Source organism: Arachis ipaensis, chromosome B10 (assembly GCF_059453495.1).
Source record: "Arachis ipaensis isolate K30076 ecotype BB chromosome B10, ASM5945349v1, whole genome shotgun sequence".
NCBI lineage: Eukaryota > Viridiplantae > Streptophyta > Magnoliopsida > Fabales > Fabaceae > Arachis > Arachis ipaensis.
In genome coordinates, this window is record NC_142435.1 from 2952078 (window position 1) to 2974178 (window position 22101).

General features: G+C 34.9%; 2 protein-coding genes across 2 annotated transcripts; one reads left to right on the forward strand and one right to left on the reverse strand.

The window, feature by feature from the left end:
* Positions 1–875: 875 nt before the first annotated feature.
* LOC107623451 (MACPF domain-containing protein CAD1) lies at positions 876–5247 on the reverse strand. The gene is made up of 6 exons (XM_016325713.3): positions 4644–5247; positions 3260–3498; positions 2756–2951; positions 2378–2561; positions 2077–2231; positions 876–1772 (listed from the first exon to the last, which is right to left on the reverse strand). Exons 1-6 carry the CDS (start codon positions 4932–4934, stop codon positions 1131–1133), a joined length of 1707 nt encoding a protein of 568 aa, XP_016181199.1. The 5' UTR covers positions 4935–5247; the 3' UTR covers positions 876–1130.
* Positions 5248–13591: 8344 nt separating this feature from the next.
* Positions 13592–14062, forward strand: LOC107619923 (mitochondrial import inner membrane translocase subunit TIM17-3-like). Its single transcript, XM_016322154.2, has one exon. It carries the CDS (start codon positions 13592–13594, stop codon positions 14060–14062), a length of 471 nt encoding a protein of 156 aa, XP_016177640.2.
* The last annotated feature ends 8039 nt before the right edge of the window (positions 14063–22101 follow it).

Here is a 22101-nt window from a genome sequence, read left to right on the forward strand (position 1 = left end):
AGTGGCGGTTCTACATGGTTACATCCGTCACAATATCCTTAGTTTAGTTTCCTCTTCTTTCATATATTTTTAATTTAAGATATGATCACAATCTCGCTTAGTTATTCTCTAGAAAAATTCTCGTGGAATTGTAACAACAACAAAACCAGCCTGTTTGGGATATACCAAGTTACGTTCTTTTTGTTTTTTATTGTTTGATTTTACGAGGTTTATTAATAATTATCGCAGTGTTTGTTCGAAAATGTTAAAAGAGAAGTATAATCAATTAGCTTAAGATTAGCTATTATTGTTGTCACACTATGGGTGCAATATGTATCCAAAGCATCTCTTTAGAAATCTTGAGAAATTATATCTTTTAGTGGTAAGAATTAAATAAACTGAATAATACAGTCAATGAAGTACTAAAAAAATGTCACTGAAAAGAGCATTTTGTTGTTATGTTTTCCTTTCTATATTAATTATGTCAACGGTTCACACCATAATATACACATATAAGTTAAGATGATGGAGAAAATTGTACTATATATGATATGATATGATGTATTATTGATATGTTTTGAGTAGGGGACCAGAGCCCTCCTGGTTGCTTCTACTTCTGTCTCTCATCAACTTGACTCAGCAAATGTATCAAATTATCTGATAGAAAATTTCAAGTAACAACTGTATAATCATTTTTGTTGGGGCTGAGTTGAGTTGTTGAGTTCATTTTTATTCAATTTACTCTCCTTCACCTTTTATGGTTCCATGTGAATTGTGAAATGCGAATTCCTCAACATAAGTATATTGGTGTGTAAATATAGCTTGATTGTTGAATCCTGTCACTGTTAGTTAACTAAAATAATCTTGAGTTTATCTTTAGCTGCAAATATTGAATATAAAACAAATGGTAATTGTCTTTATGTAATGATGTCACTGTAAACAAAATTGAATTCAAAATCATTAGCATAATCAATGATTTGCATGACCATCATCATCTAAACTAATAAGGCAAAAGTACACCAAAAAAATATCTCAACCGGTTTCCTGTGCAAAGAATGCTTGACCTTGACTATTGTTTCTAGTGTGAAGGGGAAAAAAATAAAATAAAAAATAACACATTTTTGGGGAGAAGAGGGGGTGGGGAATATGAATCAGTAGTTTAGCAAAGAGTACTTTATCCTCAGTACAATTTTTCCTTTGTCAACTCCAAGCTTAGCACCAGTAACTAACCAATGACCAGGAATATCTTGGGGACCTTTTGACATTTCTGTCATGTCCACAATTTTGGCTAATTTTCCAATGTGAATTGAACTATCTTCCTTCTTATCTTCAGAGGCTTTCTTTGTTACTGATGATGATGCGCCATCGGATCTTTGTGCTGCAGGAGTAGAGGGGTTATGATCCCATACAGATCGCCGTATCGTGCATCCTGGAACCTTGGAGAAGAGGAGCTTGAGGTGCAAAACATTTTTGGCACCAAAGTCCCAAACACCAAGCTGTGCTCCTGTGACAATGTGGACACCAGAGAGGTCGCCAATGCTAGTCTCAGTGTACTCGATTGGAGCGGTGCTTACGTGGGAGAAGTTCTTCCATTTAATTGGCTCAAACCACCGGCTGTCCTGCTCCTCGGGACCATGCCACTTGGGAGCACCTATGGCCATGTGTGTGTCCCAGTGAGGTTGAAGGTTTTTCGGGAGTGAGACTAAATGCTGCAAATGAATCGCGAGACGATTCAGTTTGGTGCCTTCTAAGCTAAGTCTTAGCCCAGTGACAGGTTTTCGTCCAACAGTTACCTGCACATCAAATCTTGTTATTGGCTAGGAAGAAATATACCAAAGGTTTGTGATGTATAATTTACAATGCCACCAACCATGTGATTGTGGAATCATAAGCTTAGTTCAACAGTTTTATAACTTGGTTGCAACATATTAAAGATTAATGCTGATACATCTATCCAAAAGAACATGAATAAGGTAGTTAGCAATACAGAATAAAATGATAGTTTTAGCACCTATCCTATGTTCTTAAAATGTGCATGATCCTTTTCGTCATAATTTGATTGCGATGTTCAATCAAGTAGGATTTAGTAAACAATACCTGATCTGGACTGACATAAAGCTTCGGTCCCATCAAGCTGAAATGGAGGGTCGGACAGACGGGCTCCTTTCTTTGTAGATTGTTCTGTTCCGGTGCCCAAGCGCGAGTAATTTGGAAATCCAAGAAATACTGTAGATCTTCAATGGGTGGTTTGTCTGGTGGATATAGAAGAGTGGTGAATTACAATAACATATGGTTCTACTTCTAAGTACTGCTAATCACACTTGTCCAGCAAACTGTCCATAACCAATGCATTTAACAACAGAGTATCATTGTATCAAAAAATTTGATTAAGACTTACACTCAAGATATAGATCAATAGCACGGCTCAAATGCTTTACACCGGGCACTCCTTCAAGAAGGGAAACAATTGGAGTAAATGTCATGTTAATGATATCGGGTGCCAATTTAACAGTCTCCACCCATTTAGTGTGACTTTGCTCAAGATCATCACCTCCTCTCCTCCTAAAAATCACAGTAACATCCTGTAGCAACAAAATGAAAGATCACTTCACTCAGATTCCTATATTTTCTACATTACATCAGTGACTCAATGATTTTCAAAGGGAGAATGAAATAGGAAGAAATAACAAAATTAGTGCAACAAAGCTAGGCAGGAATGTATTTGCATAAGAAAGATGTGAGTAATAATGGGAACATGGCATTTCTTAAAACTAACCTTCTCCTTGTACTTTAAAGGACCAGAACCAGATGTGTTTTTGACATCAAGAAACCTATCATTTCCAATGTCATTTAAGTAGTTCTCAATGTCTGAGGCAGACAAACTAGATGAATGGTGCTGCCTGATATACACTACGTCTCTTCCGCCAACTGTTGCAGATGTAACAATGTGGGTACCATAATTCTCAATAAAACTGAGAAGAATAAAGGGCAGAGGTTTCTGATTAGAACTTGAATATATAACTCTTCCTTTTTGGATTTTTGAGGGAAAAGGAACCAAGTATTTTGGACAATAAATTTAAGTCATGACAAAAATGCCTTGTAATATCTACTGTCATAATACTGCAACCAAGAAAAATTCCACTGCCTTTTGTACAATATAATGGGACGGCATCAGCGGCATGCAACATTTTGTCATTGTCAGACCTAACAAGCCAAAACCATTGCCTAGAGCAAAAGTAACTAGATTTTATCTACAGGAAAAGATAAGAGTTTGGTTTACCTTGCCAAGGAAGCTGGATCCCAAGAGTAAGGAACAGCGCGTTTGACTTGATCATTCAAATCCAAACTTAGTTTGGTTAATTTAACTTCAACCAGTGGAATGAAATATCCAATCATAGCAAGGGATTTGGTGGCTGCAGCATCAACCGTCCAGGAGCCAGTAAAATTGAACATGGAATTAAAACTTCCAAGTGGAATTTGTCCTTTAACGCCTGCTTTCTCATTGAAATATTTCGCCATCTGAAAAATTCAGTCATCAAATAAGGCCACCACAACTTCTAAATTGGTTATACAACAAGCCTGCATCTTTCATTTCTAAGAAAACAAGAACAATTGTTATAAGAAAAATAATACATTACGATTACTAGGCATTCTTTTCCTTTCAATTATTTTCTATTTATATGGAAAGATTATATTATCAGGACAATGTAACAGAACAGGCTCAACCATCACTTGTCAAAACAAAGTTCCTCATTATTATCATCACTCGTGCACATTAATGTATCATAGTCTCATGCCATGTCTTTTTCAGGTCCCTCTTCCCCTTTTTGTTTGGCATGGCATTACACTTGGATTCCACATCTTACCAGGGCCTGCAAATGCCTGTTACATATTATGAACTACTACACTTCAATACTTTTAAAGAACTTGGGAACTTGCTGCTCCATTTGCCAGATTCATGGATACTTATAAATAAATCCAATTTTTCAATCCTTAAAAGAATTCAACATTCTACTCCCAGAATAATATCCAAACAAATTTCTACATCCTCTCAGGCCGATATACTGGTTCGAGATTAGTACAAACAACAGAACCATATTTGGTATAAATTTTGCTATAAATTTGCAATGCTTGTAAGACAAAATGAAGTTTTGTCAGAGCTTGAGAAAAACAATTTACAGTTGTCAAGTGCCAACCAACTTAAGATGATAGGGTCTAATTCAAATAAGTGTATTGCTTCAGGTCCATCATTTGGCAAGAATAAAAATGCAACTTGGGAGGCCACATAAAGATTTCAATTTAACTATCCGATTCTTATTTCAGGAAATCAATGACATAGAGCCACTTTAATTGCTACAAACCACATCTTCATATGTCATAACCCCCACCCTATTCCAAGTGATATATCCAGCAAATGCAGCAAGGAACAGAAGCCTCCATATTAGATTGAGTTGGGTAACGAATCAAGAAAACACAGTCCAACACATTGACCAACCCACCAACCAACAAAAAAACAGTAACAATAGAGAACAGGAAAAAATGAGCCAAAAAAGGGGAAATTCTTATATGCCCAGGTTGCCCTTTTTCTTCATTTCTAAGAAGAAATTCCCCAGAAGCAAAACAAATCAAAATCAAAATCTAGAAACCATATAAAAATAATTCACCTCATGGAAGCTACACACAGGGGTCTTGTTTATATCACCCTTGCCATTCCCATAGGAGCAATCAATGTCCAGAGAAACATTGGGAACAAGAACACCATGGGAAACAGCAAGATCCCTTGTATTCCCCTCATCAAGATGAACAAGCCTCGACCCTGGTGCCCCTTTGCAGTATAGAAGCCTAATATCAGATGTTACATCAAAGCCACGACCCAAAGCTTGGATTGAATTTGCAAGTGTGGCTGCTAGTGAATCAGAGCTCCTCATTGAAACCGATGGGTGTTCCATCATCATGGTCAAAGAACATAAGAAGAGCAAGAAGGAGGTGTTGGAATTGGTGAAGCGGTGATGATGATGAAGTAGTAGAAGAATATGAGCAATAACAACAGCATTTGATGTTATGTCCTCACAAGAAGAAGAAGAAGAACAACATGGCTTTGTTTTTTTCTTTGAAGGTTGGACCTTGTAGTTGTTGTTGGTGAGCTTCGAAGGTTGTTCTTTCTTCTAAAAGGCAACTGTTTGAGTTTGACTGTTAATCATCTACTGTCTGAAAACGCGTTTTTTTTTTCCATCCTTTCCCTTTGCATTTTTTTTTTCACTTTTAGATTCTGAGTTGACTATTTTTTTGGTTTATGACTTTATGTTATTAGATATTTTCACTCTTAAAATGGTGAATTTTTTTTTATTACTAGGCTTAGAATAAGGCGATAACATCACTTTCTAAAATTTGGAAACATCTTTGGATGCGATTATGTTTTCATAGGAAGTAGCATTATTTGATAGGGCGAACACAAGTTGGGTTGGTTTGGTTTGGATTTATAGTAAAATTAGAATCGAATCCATCAAAATGTAATTAGTTTAGTTTGGTTTAAATTTATGTTTTTTTGCACATGTATCTGAACTAAATCAAACCGATTAAGAATGGATTAGTTCGGTTCGGGTAATTGGATACCCGATAACTTTAAAATTCATAAAAAAAACAAATTAAATTCAATAAGTATAATAAATATGTAACATCAATAAAAATAATTTAAACATGTTAAATACCAAATACATTAAAAAGTAAACTCATTAAAATCCAAACATATTAATAGTGATAATTTTTGTCTGATAAAAAAAGTCATATATATTTTTTTATTTTTTTATTTAATTAATATATGATCGGATTCGCGAGTTGGTTGGGGTTCCGCACCATCAAAATTGATACCTGAACCAATCACTAACAAAGATCATCGATTTAGTTCAGATTAGACCCAATTACCCGTTGATTCAAGAACCAATTTAATTAGTTCGATTCGAATTCGAACGAGTAATCGGATACTCGGTACCCCGTGCTCACCCTTATTATTTGACCGCTTGATTTTTCAACAATAAAAATGAAATAAAGCATTAGAAAAATGATTGATTCCAAGTTTCCAACTCGTACATAAAAATGGAGAATGTAGCTGACCATTCGAGTATGATTTTAATATTCCTTGTTGATTTTAATCCCTTCTCTTATCTCTTTATATCTTATACATGAAGTTGGGATGTACTACACGCAATAAAAGAAAAATGAATTTGACTAGTCATACTAATCTCATTTAATCAACAAAACAGAAGTAACAAGGGGTTATATTTTTATCTTATAGTAACCAAAAATATTTCCATGTGTTTAATAACGAGTATTGACTTACACAAGCAAAGAGTTGAGTGCAGATCAATAAATAATTAAGAGATAGGTTTCTAAAAATTATACCATCTATATTTAATAAATTAAATTAAAAATAATTTCAATAATTATAAGTAACAATAATTATATTTAATAAAATAATTTTTAAAATTTAAAAATATTATAATAGACATAAATATAAGAATTAAATCTAACAATTAATTAGTATATAAAATTATATTAGACTTTTTTTAAGTTGTTAATCGAAAAAAAGAACCTACAAACTGGAACGACTTAACAAGCACGACTTATACGGCGTTTCTACCCATAAAAAAGTCCTATTGATTTGGTAATTTTGTCAAAAGTTTTTGTTTAGTTGTTTTGCAAAGTCTCTCTTAGCTCTTTAATGTTCCTTTTTCTTTTATTTTTGTAAATATTTCTATTTTTTCGAGCACTCTTTTCTATCCGGATAACAATGGAAGATTTTAACTAAGTTTACCCTTCAATAAAAGTCATTTTTTTATTGTAAATAATTTCTACCCAAACAAAACAGTACGAACAAAAAAATATTTCATTCGCATTCTAACCAAGCAAACGGTACGAACAAAATAAACTAGACGACTAACCCAAGGCCCGATCACCCCCAAAGCCAACAAACAGATATCCACAAATAAACAGTACTTAAAACGGCCCACCAAGGGGACCGCTATTCATACAAAACGGCACACTAAATCAGATCACCAAAAAGTAGTTCAACGAGCCGAAAGAACGGCTTACAAACTTCATAAGATAAATTGTTCCATAAAAGTAACAGTATGAAATGATTAACAGACGGCTTACAAACTTATAAAATGAAATAAGAACTAGAAACAAACTACTCCAAATCTACGATTTGACGTCTGGAATGCTCCCATTACAAACACATCCACATCCGGGGACAGATCCTAGACTTGGGCCTTCAAAGCCTCCTCAGTAGCTGCAACGGCTTCCCAAGCATCAGCCAGAAGGACGGCATTTTGCTTTTTTAAATTCTCCACCTCAGCCTTTGCATCCTTCGCCTCAGCACGGGCAGCGGTAGCAGCATTCTTAGCATCAGCAGCAAGTTTTTGGGCCTTAGCCTCCTGGATTGACAGCTCAATCTCTAGCTCTGACAATCTCAGGATCTCGACACCAACATCTTGGCATCCTTGGCCGCCTTTACCCTAGCAACCTCAGCCACCTCCAACTGTCCCTTCAAAATGCCCAAATCTGCCTGAGCCTACTTCAGCTTCCCTTCCAAACGGAAAGTTTGCGAAAGCGCAGGCTAGCCTTTTCAGATGATGGCAGCAGAGCGAAGGAGGGCACCGTACACCGACTTAGTTTGGCCAGAAAAACCACAGTCCTTGAAAAACTCATTAGTCTCAGGCAGCAGGTGCCGGTCAATAAAGCCGGGAGCATCAAAAGAGCGGTCCATCACACAGGGAGTGACCACCCCTGTGCTAACTCCCCCCTGACCAGTGCCTTCAACTCGCTTGCGCTTCTTATCAGTCTCGGAAATTGGGATCTCCCGGAGGTCATCATCCTTGGCGACCCCCCTTGTTGGATGATCTCCTGTGAGACCATTTGCGAACTAGGGAAAGAAGTCGCCAGAGGAGTTGACTGAGACCACCAACTTCTGGAGTGTCAACAAAAGTAGCCTTCAAATGCTACAGAGTCATCAATCCATCAGCTATGCCAACTATAAAAGCGAAGAAGACGAGAGAAATAACAAGTTATAAGATCTACCAACAGAAGACCTGCCTGCCTTGGGATCCCCCATCATGTCGCGATGATTCAAAGGTCGGTCTCCGAAAAGTGCCAACAAGACGTCAGCAATTTTCCTATTCTCGGAAGAGATCCCCTTATAGGTCACTCTCGTCATATAAGAATCCATGGCCCCAAAGTTCTAATGCAGGAAAATCCGGTGCTCCCCCTCAGGCGAAAGCCAAAAGGGATGACAACCCTTGACAGAACGAACTTTGAAATACTCCTCCTTGAAACCATGAAATGAATCTTCGAACAAGTCGAAGAGTCGATGATTCGCCTGGGCTCGGAAAGAAATGTATCATTTTCTGATGTTTTCCTTCCTTATGCGGAAACAAGAAGAGTTCGACCTGAGCCGGCAACTCCAAAATGTCACAAACCAGCTCAAAGGTCCGAATAGCTGCCCATCTGTTCAGATGCAGTTGAAACGGCACTGCCGAAATCCGGTTCAAAAGAACCATCTGGAATTCAGAAAAAAGGTAGCCGAACTCCTAACTTAGTAAACAGAGATTCGTGCACCCAAATCCAGTCCGGGACATGAGAAAAATGTAAGTTGAGATAACAAACTCTCTTATTTTCGTCGGCAAGCACCAACCCGTACTACCCCCCGCCTCACTACCTAACATGGCCCCTTCATCATGGAGCCTCTGAACTCTGAAGATCCCCCTCGTGTAATTGAGAAGGCGTGCCCGAAACGTTGGACGTTACCCAATGGTAATGATTTGACACACCTCCCATTGCGAAGATAGGACCCATGTTCCCCTAAACTCCCCTCCATTGCACCATACCTATATCCAAATAGGATTTTTCACTGTCAGCCCACTACCCAGAAACACAAACATACAGAAAATTCCTAAACCATACTAAAACCACAATTAAAGCATCTTACCAAAATCCTTAAAACTACACCAAACACAATACCACCAATCAACATTTCTCCATTGATAAACACAGAAGCATGCAAAAACATAGAAACAGTAAATAAAACAAAAATGCAGAAGAAAAATAAAGCGATCAGAGTGACAGAACACACCAACCTGGTTCTCAAAAAGCGAATGAAAGAAATGAAACAACAATGAGCAAAGAGGTACAACACCAAAAGCCCACCGAACGTTCAAGCAGAGCACAATACCAAAGAAATTCGCAAATACCGTTTTTAAGAAAGTGAAAGAAGAAAAAGGAGAAAAAACAGTTGCAAATGAAAAATAAAACCCCCAACGTTTCAAAGAAAAAAATACGAAAGGGTGGAGGGTAAAAAAGGCAAAAACAAGAAAATTTCTATCTTCTTACTAAGCCTCGTTATGACGCCTTGGGAACCGCAACGAACAAAAATCTCTTAGAAGAAACGCGACTACCAAGCGACCTAGACATGTGCAAACCCCCGATCTTGGCTGCAAAACATGAGACTTCATCATCCCATTTCCGATAGACACGAGAAACATCCAAACCTAAAAGAGCGGCCCCCAAAACGGCCAAAAACTCGGCCCGGTTCCCCGATCTCGGCCAGATAACTCGAACAGCGCTCCATGGCAGACTCACGACAAGACGAATCCTTCCGAGCAATGAGATTGAGCAAGAACCCTCTCTCGCTCTAGGGGGCAACTGTTCCAGACCATAGGGAGATTCGAACCTGCAACCTCTTAGATAAGTATGAGAAGACTATGCCATTTAAATTATAACTCATTGATATTTATTTATCTATACAATTGATTGTACGAGTTTTTTATTAGAATTATTTGACCCAAAATAGTTATATACTATTTGATTGTTGTTAAATTAAATTAATTAGATTAACAACAAACACAATTTTTCAATGGTTTACACCAGATTAAAATAACAAACAGATCAAACATGAAATTTCATTGATTCACATTGTCTTTCCTTATTCTTCAATTCAAAAGAACAATAAATGTTGAATTTTAATTTAACAAAATTTGAATTTTAGAAATCAAATTAGTTGGAATTGTTCTTACATCGACCTCATATAATCATATTCATAGATTAGAATTAAGGTCACCATTAGTGGAGATTCTATTTCTTTACAATTTCTAATTGTTAATGATATAGTTGTAAAAATAAAATAGATAATAAATAATAAAATAATATATAAAGAGTTTATTAATAAATAAAATTTAAAAAATACTATTTGGTAATTATTAAAAATTTAAAAAATAAATTTGTTATTAAAATTATTTAATAATTTAAATGTTATTTGGATCATCTAATCCTTTGTTATGAAACCACCTCTTATCACTTAAAAGCTAATGTTTTCAATTCAGTTTGTGAAGACTACTATGGTCTGGTTGAGAATTTTTCCGTAGACACTACATATTCTTAAATTGCAATTTAGAGTTTGTTTGGGTACAACATGATTTATGTAGGGCACAATTAGGGATGTCAATGGGGTGGGGGATGCCTCCCTGCTTTCCGTTCCTGCCTCTAGAATTAATTCCATCTCTGTTCCGATCTCCACCATGGGAGGATAATTGTCCCCATCCACATTTCCTGCATTCCTCATGTTTCCCGCGGGCTCCATTCTTCATCCTCTTATATTTAACATTTATATGAAAATTATAGTAAAAAATATCAAAAAAATAAAAAACAAACTACAAAATACTATTACAAACACACAAACATATCTTATCCAACATTATAAGTCCAGAAATACAACATAGCAAATTATAATCCACAAAATAAAATCTTAAAATACAACTTCCATTCTAAAAAAAAGCAATAAGATATAGTCTTTAACATCAAGTATTCTTTGATGGTCAGCATACTCAGCAAGAGAAATCATAATTGCTTTAGATACATAGAAGGAGAGAAAATCAAGCAACTATTTCAAAATCAAACCCTAACTATTTCAAAATTATAAACCCTATATGTCTAATTGCTTTAGATACATAAAAGGAGAGAAAATTAAAATTATACAACACAGTGAGTAGGGAAGACTGAATAATAGGGTTAGGATTTTTTTAATTGGTAAAATTACTAAAAAACCCACCTATGTTAGAAATAAAATAAGGTTATTTAAGAAATTTCAAACATTTGAAGAATTATCGGGGATGGGACGGGAATCCCCGCTCGGGTTCCCGCGCCTGTCTCAGGAGAATTTTTCTCCCATCCTCATCCCCACGGAGAAAATTTCCCACCAACGGGACCCCATTCGGGGCGGTCCCCGCGGGGATCCCTGCCTCCTGGAAATTTTTGACACCCCTAGACACAATAATAGTAGCCTTATGATTAGAGGTGAAAAAGAGTGAGGCGGTCAGGAGTTTGTAGTTTGATCTATGTTTGGGTTAACTTTTAGTTTGTTATAAAATAGATACAATTCAGATTTTTATAAAAATTTTAATATATTAATAAGTCAGATTTAAATTTATTAATTAGTTTTATTAGTTTGTTAAATTTGTCTGGATCTATTAAAATATAATTAAATATATAAATAAATTTTTATTTATTAATAAAATTATAAAATATTTTAAATTTATTATATTTTATTATAAATATTTATGAGATGATCATTTTAGTAGGTATGCAGATGATTATTTTAATTCTTATGTGGATGGTTATTTGATCGGGTTAGGTTTAGTTATATATAATTAAAATATGGTAGATGTTCAATTAACTAGGTATGCGAATGATTATTTTTATCTTTAAGTGGATGGTTATTTTCACTAGGAGTGAGTGACGCCAGTAACAGTATGTGGCAAGCCAAGCAGCGACAGCGACGACAGAAAATTTGGAGAAAAAATTGGTGCTTTGGTAAATTAGAGTATAATGAAAATTAAAATATTTGAATTATTGAATGAGATTTTTTGATTGGATAATTTGGATGGAGTGTTTTTTTTTTTTTATTTTATTGGGCTAAGTTTCTAATTTATTATTCACTTTGTTCAGATTCTACCTAGCGAAGCCAATTTTAAAAACACTAAAACGTATGTTGTTGCAATTTTTATTGCTTTTATCTAGATGTATTTATTGATTATATATTATCTTTCACGCCTATATATTACATTTTTACCATTTTAACGTTGAGGAGTGCTACACATACAAGTTATTTTTGTTTATAAGTCTTACAAATTGGGCTAACACGCGCGTTACTGAACTATCTTCGCGTGTTTCATCTTCGTTTCTTTTTTTACGAAAAAGAAGAAGAAGAGACACAGAGAAAGAAGAAGAGAGGCACAAAAAAAACTTGAAAACGACCTGAATATAAATGACTTGTATGATTTGTATGGAAAAGCGTTCTCTCTTTGCCTTCGATCTCCTTCTGTTTTTTTTTTATGGTTTCTGAAATCAAGCTTTGAAATTGTTTTGAAGATGATGGAATTTCAGAAATACACTCGAACGATTACAAAAATACACCCAAACGATTACAGAAATACATCCAAAGGATTACAGAAATACACCCAAACAGTTACAGAAATAAACCAAACGATTACAGAAATACACCCAAAGGATTTAAGAAATACACCCAATATAGGGGGATACAGTATATTTCTTCTTGAAATCTTTTAATGTTTTGCTGGTTAAGGATTAGGTACATGACAGAGACAATTTAGAAAAAAAATCTAGAAGAACAGTAAAACAGTACCTTGAATAATGTTTCTTCGTTTTTTCTGGTGATTTTGATGAAGGAGAAAGAGAAAACGAAAAGAAGAGAAGAAATTTCAATAAAAAAAAGATGGAGGAAGAGGTGGTGTTGATGACGATGACAACGAGAGAAAAAAATTACAAAAACGAAGAAAAAGAGACACGGAGAAAAAAGAAGAAGAAGAGGAAGATGAAGCACGGAGAAAGAAGAAGAAGAAAAAGAGGCACACAAAAAAAAACGTAAAACGGCGTGAATATAAATGACTTGTATTGAAAATCACTTGTACGTGGAGAATTACTTTTTAACATTTTATATTTTTTAATATTATTTAATTATAATAATAATGTTAAAAATACATGTGTCATAATTCATAAAAAATAAAATAAAAAAATTAAATGTTATTTTTAATTATTAAAATATTATATACACATTTACATTGCATCTATGTCATTGAAGAAGTTGGATTTATTGTGAAGTCCATTTTTATTGGTGGGTTTTTTTGATCTTCTTGATCCTGATTTTTATTTATTGGTCAGAATATGAATAGATAGTAATAATGATGACGATGATAATATATGAATAAAATAAAATATATAATAAAATCAACATATTGTAAATAAAATTTTAAATATAATAATAAAAATAATATTATGTCCAACTGTGCAATTTAAATTGAATTCGATCTTGAGAATAAAATTTGAAATTAAAATTCAAATTAATACTATTATAATTGATTTTTAATTTAAATTAAATTAGATTAGGGATTTAATTTAGATCTATTTTGATTTGAAGTTTTAAACCGCCCTACTGCCTAGAATAATTTTCCTTTAAGAACCCTTGTGGTGGAGAAACACAGTTACACCTTTGGGAATCCTATTTGCAATGGATACCGGTAACTTGTTAATAAGAAATCCGCGAACAATGGAAGAATGCCTAACAATGAAAGAAAGCCTTGATGATGCCCTCAATTCAGCCGGCATTGGGTTCGTGATGGGCGCAATCGCCGGATCTCCCTTCCACTTCTTTAAGTCCCTTTGTATCTCTCCAACCCATATCACTACTGCTTGTCACGCCGTTCGCCTCAATGCACCCCGTGTGGGGGGCAAGGTTGCCGCCTGGTCTGCCCTCTGCAGTGTCTCCTACGACGCCTTGTGTTCTGTTCGTCAGAAGAACGACTCCTGGAATGGCATATTTGCCCCGGCCATCAGCAGCGGGCTGCTCTCCTTGTGCCACCGCAATCTCAAAGCCTCCGCATGCTTCACCATGTTTGGTGCTCTCATGGGCACAGTATCAGAGGTCGGCTCAATCATGGAGCGAAAGTTTTCGGCCGATCGCGCGCTTAAGAAATTGAGGAAGGCAAATGGAGAAAGGCAGTACCCAAAGATGCAATGAAACCGGTCGAAATTGACGCTTTGACTGATTCAGCATGAATTTTAGTTTTCACAAGAGAAAGTAAGGCTAATAATTTATTTCTTTTATTAGGTATAAATTTCACTCTTATCTTAATAAATTTAGCATGCACATTGATTGTTCTTAGATAGGTACCATAGTCTCAATGTATATCTAATTCTATATATAGTTATACACTTATACTCTTGCTGCGCCTATTGGCCAGTTTTTTTTTTTATATAAAGGGGGTATGTTCTATTTTTTTTTCTTTTTTATTAGTCTTTTGGTGTGTGATTAGTGGATGGTTGTTATTAATAAAATAATAAAGTCTGGAGTTGGACGACGAAAGGAATAGTTGGAGAAATAATTTATGAGATGAGTTATGAAGATGAAGGACTATAATCTTAAATATGTTTGTGCATAAAAGAATCGATTTATTTATCTATACAATCGATTGTTACGAGTTTTCAATTAGAATTATTTGACCCAAAATAGTTATATACTTTTTGATTGTTGTTGAATTAAATTAATTAGATTAACAACAAACACAATTTTTCAATCGTTTACACCATCAAACAGATTAAAACAACAAACAGATCAAATATAAAAATTCATTGATTCACATTGTTTTCTTTATTCTTCAATTCAAAAGAACAATAAATGTTGAATTTTAATCTAACAATATAAAATTTGAATTTTAGAAATCAAATTAGTTGAAGATGTTTTTACATTGACCTCATGATCCTGTTTATAGACTAGAATTAAGGTCACCATTAGTGGAGATTCTATTTCTATATAATTTCCAATTGTTAATGATATAGTTGTGAAAATAATAAAATAACTTATAAAATAGAGATTAAATTTTAAAATAGAATAATATATGAAGAGCTAATTAATAAATAAAATTTAAAAAATGATTATTTGATAATTATTAAAAATTTAAAAAATAAATAGAAAATTTATTATAAAAGACTGTTAAAAAATTTAATTATTAAAAAGAATCTTTAATATTAAAATTATTTAGAAGGACTAATTTTATAATATTTAAAAAAAGGACTAATTTTTTTTTGTGAAGAGACAAATATATCCTTAGATTATTTATTTATTTATTTATTTTGTAAACATATTTTTTCTCTAATTATCTATCATACTCAAATCCTTATTCTCTATGAGTTATAGATGAAGAATAAAGATTTGAATATGATAGATAATTAAAAAATAATATGTTTAAAATAAATAAATAATCTAAGGATATATTTATCTCTTGACAAAAAAAGATTTGATCTTTTTTTTAAATATTATAAAATTAGTCATTCTAAATAATTTTAATATTAAAGGTCCTTTTTAATAATTAAATTTTTTTAATGGTCCTTTGTAATAATTTTTCCAAAATAAATTTTGTTACTAAAATCATTGAATAATTTAAATGTTATTTGGACCATCTAATCTTTTGTTATAAAACCACCTTTTATCATTTAAAGCTAATGTTTTCATTCCAGTTTGTGAAGACTATTCTGGTTGAGAATTTACCAATTTTTCTATGTCTATACAACTAGATATCCTTTAAAAATTGTCTATCATTCAACCTTTAGAAAAGAGAAACTAAAATATAAGTAATTTCCCATAAAAAAACAAGTAACATTTAAATCAAAAGACTAAAAATTTAAAGGACAAGTAACATTTCATGAAGGTGTGACTTCCGCGCCATCATGTAGGCACAACAAATAGCCTTATGATGCCCTTGGTAAACCCTAATATCTTCACTCACTTGACATATTCCAAAGCCTAGCAGTTTGTCAGAGGAAGCTGCAATGACAATATGTATTGGCTTTGCGATAGTTTGACAAATTGATGTTAAACATGGAGCTCTTGGTTTCTAATTTCTAAAATGTGACAACAACTCATCAACTTTGGGAGACATTAAACTTGATAAACCCTCCTATATTTACAGTGAAGACTATTCTGATAGAAAAATTTATGAGATGGCTCATGAAGATGGAGGACTATAATCTTAAATCATTCAAAGTTTCATACTCAGACTGAAACCGAATTTCACATCTAAAAATTGAATATGTTTGTATTTACTATTTAGTTAATTTGGTTTTTCATAAAATTAATTTGATTTTTGTGAATTTGTTGTTAGAAGAACCTAAAAATAATCTCTTTAAAAGCTTAATGTTGTAATTAGTTTCTCAATTCTCGATGTCTCACTATTCCTTTGATAGAAGTTAAATATAAGCTATTTTCGGTGGTTGTGATATGCAGTTACGCACTATCTGAGTTTAGAGAAGTTTTAGGGGGTAGTAGCGTAGTAGTAGCAGCGAAAAATTTCTTTTAAATTTCTAATCAGATGCACTGATGCAGAGTCGTTTTATAAGCATATCCAAGACTCCAATTTAAAATAAATAATAGTGTGATGGTAAAAGAAATGACCCTTTTGCTTTAGCTTGTTTTTTCAATTTCTTCTTTGATTAAATCTCTTCATTTATTTATATTATATAAAACCTGATACCAATATTGTCTCATAATAAAATGTTGACAATTTGACATTTATCATTCTATAGTTTGCCACATAAGCAGTATTGTAAAACTGTTTATTTTTACAGAACAATCGTTCCAATTGCATTTATTTTTCTCACTAATTACAATCATTAATTTTTACTAACTATTATCGTTAACTCCACACAATATATTCTCTCTTATTTACCATTCTCAAATCATTTCTCCGAAATTCATTCTCTTATTTTTAGTACTGCACGTAAATCGGATAATATTCTCATATCTGTGGTAATTATCCGCATCTGATCTGAATTTTATGGATATTATCCGATTCGCAGAGCAATCGGATCAGATTCGATCCTATCCGCACTATGGTAGAATCAGATTGCAGATTTGGCAGTGATATCTGCAGATTTGATCTGCAGATCCGCATATCCACGGTCTCATATAAATAACATAGTTTAAGAAAGTAAACCCTAATGTGATATAAATTTTAGTGTGTTGTTTTATAAATTTTATGATATCTTGTTTTTAATTTTTTATGTTGTACTTTAATTTAGAATAATTAAACTTAGATCTTGTGTTATTATTTTTCTTTTGTTATTCAATAGAATTTTATTGATAATATTTTAGGAGTAAATAGGCTTAAATAGGTAAAAAAAATAAATTTTCTAGAGTAAAAAAGAGACTTAAAACAATTTTTTTGAATTATGCGGATATACCCGATATTCGATCCATTGGATCTAATCCAACTTAAAAAAAATTGTGGATATCGTATCCAATCCAATCCGATGAGTGCAGTGCGAATCGAATAAAATTATAGGCTATATCTGATCCGATCCGATCTGTGTGCAACCTTACTTACTTTTATACTCACTTCTTTTTTTTTCCAAAGATAGTAGGTTATATTTCATTAATTATTGAAAAATGAAATACAAAGATGTCCAAAAGCAGGACAGCATAATGAAAAGTGGGGATTTCCTAAAAGCACTACACTGAAGGTATTCATCCAACGGTGCGTGGTCGAAAAACGAAAAAAATCTTAAAGAAGAAAGAATGATAAATCAAATTGAATGCAACTAAGAGCTTGCCTCATGGAGATGACGACCTAAACTGGGAGTTCTTTGGATTTCATGGAGCAACTTGACAGAGCTTGCTAGAATGGCAGACGACATTGAAGTAGAACCTTCAAAAATCAACTGGTTGCGAGCTTTCCAGCAGTTCCAGCAAATGATGGCAAGTAATTGGGATTACGGTCAGCATTCTTCAACGGGTTAAGCATCTCTGTTGATGCAATCCACCATGTCCAAAAGTCGCTAGGACTCTGAGGGGGAAGACAGTCACGAAGATAACTATGAGACCATACATCTTTAATTCTAGAGCAATCGATCAAACAATGAGTGACTGTTTCGGTTGCTTCATGACAGCAGGGGCATATTGGTGATATAAATGGGATGCGGTGATGAATCTGAGCAAGCACCGGGAGCCGGCCATGGAGAGCTTTCCAGATAAATAGCTTAATTTTGTGAGGCAAGTTCAACTTCCATAGATCAATCCACGGCTTTTTCTGTTGCATATAATTAGGGCAAAGCTCCAGAGGCGGATGGTAAAATAAATAGCCAATTTTGTAACCTGAAGCTGTATCATATTGTTTGGATTTGTTCAAATCCCATTGCAATTTGTCCCTACTCTGCTGAATTTTAACTGACAAAATCCTGTTTGCAACGCCTTGGGGAAATAATTCTTGAATAAGATTCTGATTCCAATTCCTATCTTCAGTAATTAGATCTTTAACTCTTGGAACCAACTCAGAGATAGCTTGTCTATTTGGCATGTCAGAAATCTTTAAATGATACGGAGGAGGCAGCCAAGGATCCTCAAAGGTTCGGATATTCTCTCCAGTACCCACAGCCCAATTAAGACCTTTTTCAACAATCTTTTGGCCTTCCAGTATGCTCCTCCATCCCCAAGAAGGTAAGACTCCAATTTCTGTCGTTATAGCATTACCATTGCTAAAGTATTTACCTCTTAGGATTTTGGATAATAAGAAAGTAGGCTGTGTTACAAGTCGCCAAAACTGTTTGCCTAAAAGTGCCAGATTTTGGATTCTGAGATCTTTAAATCCAAGGCCTCCTTCTTTTCGTGGGCGAGTCATAGTGTCCCAGCTAATCCAAGCCATCCGCCTTTCAGAACCTTTTTGTCCCCACCAGAACTGAGAAAGTAGAGAGTGAATTTCCGAGATTAAACCATCAGGCAACTTGAAGCAAGACAATGTATAAATAGGAATAACTTCTCCCACTGTCTTAAGCAATACGTGTCTACCACCTGACGATAGAAGGTTGCGCTTCCACCCTTGGATTCTTTTCCGAACCTTTTCTTTGATCATACTAAAAGAAGCCTTTTTCGATTTAGAGACTGTAGAAGGCAAACCAAGGTATTTATCCTGAGCCCCAATATGATTAATATTCATAGAGTTAGCCAGTAGTGTACGAGTAGTGGAGGGAGTGTTGTGGCTAAAGAATACAGCAGATTTATTAAGATTTACCCCCTGGCCACTGATGCTTTCATAAGAATTCAATAAATGCAGGATATTTGAACATGCTTCAGGATTAGCCTTACAGAATAAGATGGAATCATCAGCAAAGAGGAGGTGGTTGACCTTGGGACATCGCCTATGTATCTGAAGACCCTGAATTAGTCTGTTTTGTTCTGCCTTGTGTAGTAAGAAGGAGAGACCTTCTGCACAGAAAAGAAAAAGATAGGGAGATAGAGGATCTCCTTGTCGAATACCTCTATTTGGTTTGAAGAAACCATAAGGTTGTCCTTCCACAATAACAGAATAAGAAACAGTTGTCACTAATTCTCGAATCCACATGATCCACCGGGAGTCAAAACCAAACTTCTCCAATATAAACCAAAGAAAGTGCCATTCCACCCTATCATATGCCTTACTCATATCTAGTTTTAGCGCCATTTCATTTTCGAGTCCCCTTTTTTTGTTCTTCAAGTAATGCATACACTCGTGAGCAATTAGGATATTATCAGAGATTAATCTGCCTTTAATAAAAGCACTCTGCGTAGGGCTAATTAGTCTATTCATCATACCCTGAAGTCTATGTACAAATACTTTGGAGATAATCTTGTAAAAGACTGAAGATAGGCTTATTGGTCTTACCTGAGTCATATCTTTAGCATCAGAAATCTTGGGAATAAGACAGATCTGAGTGTGATTAAAACCCTTCAAAATTCTGCCCCTGAAAAGATGCTCTTAACTGCTCGAAACACATCACCACTAAGTATGTTCCAGAAGCTTTGAAAAAATTTTGCTGTCATACCATCATCTCCTAGAGCACTTTGGGGATGAATGCTAAATGTTGCACGTTTCACTTCCTCCATAGTCACTGGTCTTTGAAGCCTACGGTTCATGTGAGCTGTAACCTTAGGTTCAAAATCAGTAAACAGAGGTTCAGGGTTCTCATGACAAGTGGAGGAAAAGATGTCCTTGAAATAAGATTCAGCCACAGAAGCAATACCAGCATTTGAAGTAGCCACTTCACCGTCACTGCCAGTTAGTTGCCAAATTCTATTCCTTCGGGTTCGATTTCTAAATTTCTGATGGAAGAAAGCTGTATTCTGATCGCCAGATTTGAGCCATTTGACTCTAGACTTATCTTTCTAATAAGATTCCTCATTTTGCAATGCTTTTTCAAGTTTGTCCTCTATTTCTGAAATGATGTCGCCTCCATGAATTCCTGCTAAACGAAGTTCCTCTAATTCAGACTGTAGTAAATCAATCTCCACCTTCGAATTAGATCTGTATTCTTGCTGCCATCTGACAATCTTATGTCGACAACGCTTTAGTTTTTGAGCTAGGATATACATGGCTGAACCATCAATCTGTTCGTGCCAAACCTCTCTAACAATCTGCCTTATTTCATCATTGAAACACCATCTTTCTTGGAATTTGAATCGGCGTTTAGATCTCTCAGTTCTTGGATTAGAGTCTAAGAGAAGAGGGGAGTGATTCGAGCCTAATTCTGACAGTCTAAGAACCGTTGCATTGGGATAGAGTTGCTGCCAATCAACTCCTACCAGAAATCGGTCCAGTCTTTCCTGTATCAACTCATCACCCCTCTGTCTATTCGACCAAGTGAATGGTCTTCCGACCATACCAATATCAATCAGAGAATTATCATCAATAAAACTGTTAAAAGTTTCGATAGAAGAAGGAGATTTAGCACCCCCACCTGCTTTCTCCAATTGACTAGAAATGGCATTAAAATCACCCATTAACACAACCTTACCATCAAACTGTTGCGTGACTGAAGTTAATTCAGCAAACTGAGCCATTCTATGTTGATCATTTGAACTGAGATAGACACCTAGAACACCATAGGGATCATTAGAACCAGCTGTCAGAACTGATACTGCAATGAAGAATCTACCATGCTGCAAAATCTGAACAGTGCAACCATCCCTCCATGCCATTGCCAAACCCCCTGATAATCCATCCGGATCCACAATAAACCATTCCTTGAAACCACAAGATCTTAATTTTCCTTCAACTTGTCGATATTGATTTTTTGTTTCACAGATAAAACCAACCTCGGGGGAGTAGGATTTGCAAATCCCTTTAAGATTGTGGATTGTCAGAGGTCTCCCCAAACCCCGACAATTCCACGAGAGCAATTTCATATTTCTTTGGGTGCCACTTGAAGGCTGGCACCCTCCACCGTCATAGCATCAGAGGTAATATTATTGAGACAAATTTTCTTTGAAATTTCTTCAGTACCATTACCTCCACTCCTCCGTTTGAAACCTATCACAGACTTTCTGGCAAGTTGTTTCAGGTTTGGCTTTTTCTTCTCCTTTTTAAGCTTGGATATGACGTTGTTATTGTGTTGGACATTATTCATGGGATAGGATATCTCCAATAAAGTATTAGAAGAAGAATTAGTATCAGTAGTTGTACCTGTGTTTTCTGATTCACCCTCATTTTCTTCTCTAGAACCCGAATTGGCAACAATTTTTTCATTATTCTGTTTTTTCTGATCATCTTGCACACTCATTTTTGAGAAACTATCAAAAAGCCAAGCAGGTGGAGATTTTTTCTTCGGTTGAGCTGGAATAGAACCATCCCGAGGTTGGTTAGGATTGAAGGAAGCTCTCTTTTCAGTTAAAAGCCTACCGACTTGATCTGCCTTAAGCCATTCACCAACTTTATCTTCCTTGATATTGTTTTGGGCAGAATCATCAATAAAACATTGGCAGTTCTTAGATTCATGCCCCAATTTTGCACAATAAGTACAAAACACACCTACACGTTCATAGCGTACTCCAATTTCCAGCATTTTCTGATTAGGATCAAGCAGTTTCAGTGTATCCCTCACTCTTTTATCACCGTTCAGTTCCACTTAAGCCTTCACTATGCGTGTATCTTTGCCTCTGACTTCAAATAGAGCAACATCTTCAATTTGACCAAGTCTCCCACCCAATTTTCGTCCAACCTCAAGTGTTTTGTATTGTTCAGGCAATCCCCAAAA

Excerpts from the sequence above, each read along its gene's own strand:
- LOC107619923 (XM_016322154.2), top strand. The coding sequence starts at position 13,592 with ATGGAAGAATGCCTAACAATGAAAGAAAGCCTTGATGATGCCCTCAAT.
- LOC107623451 (XM_016325713.3), bottom strand. The coding sequence starts at position 4,934 with ATGATGATGGAACACCCATCGGTTTCAATGAGGAGCTCTGATTCACTA. Across the intron at positions 3,499-4,643 it reads CTGTGTGTAGCTTCCATGAG|ATGGCGAAATATTTCAATGA; the intron begins GTGAATTATTTT and ends TGAATTTTTCAG. Across the intron at positions 2,562-2,755 it reads CTTTAAAGTACAAGGAGAAG|GATGTTACTGTGATTTTTAG; the intron begins GTTAGTTTTAAG and ends TTGTTGCTACAG.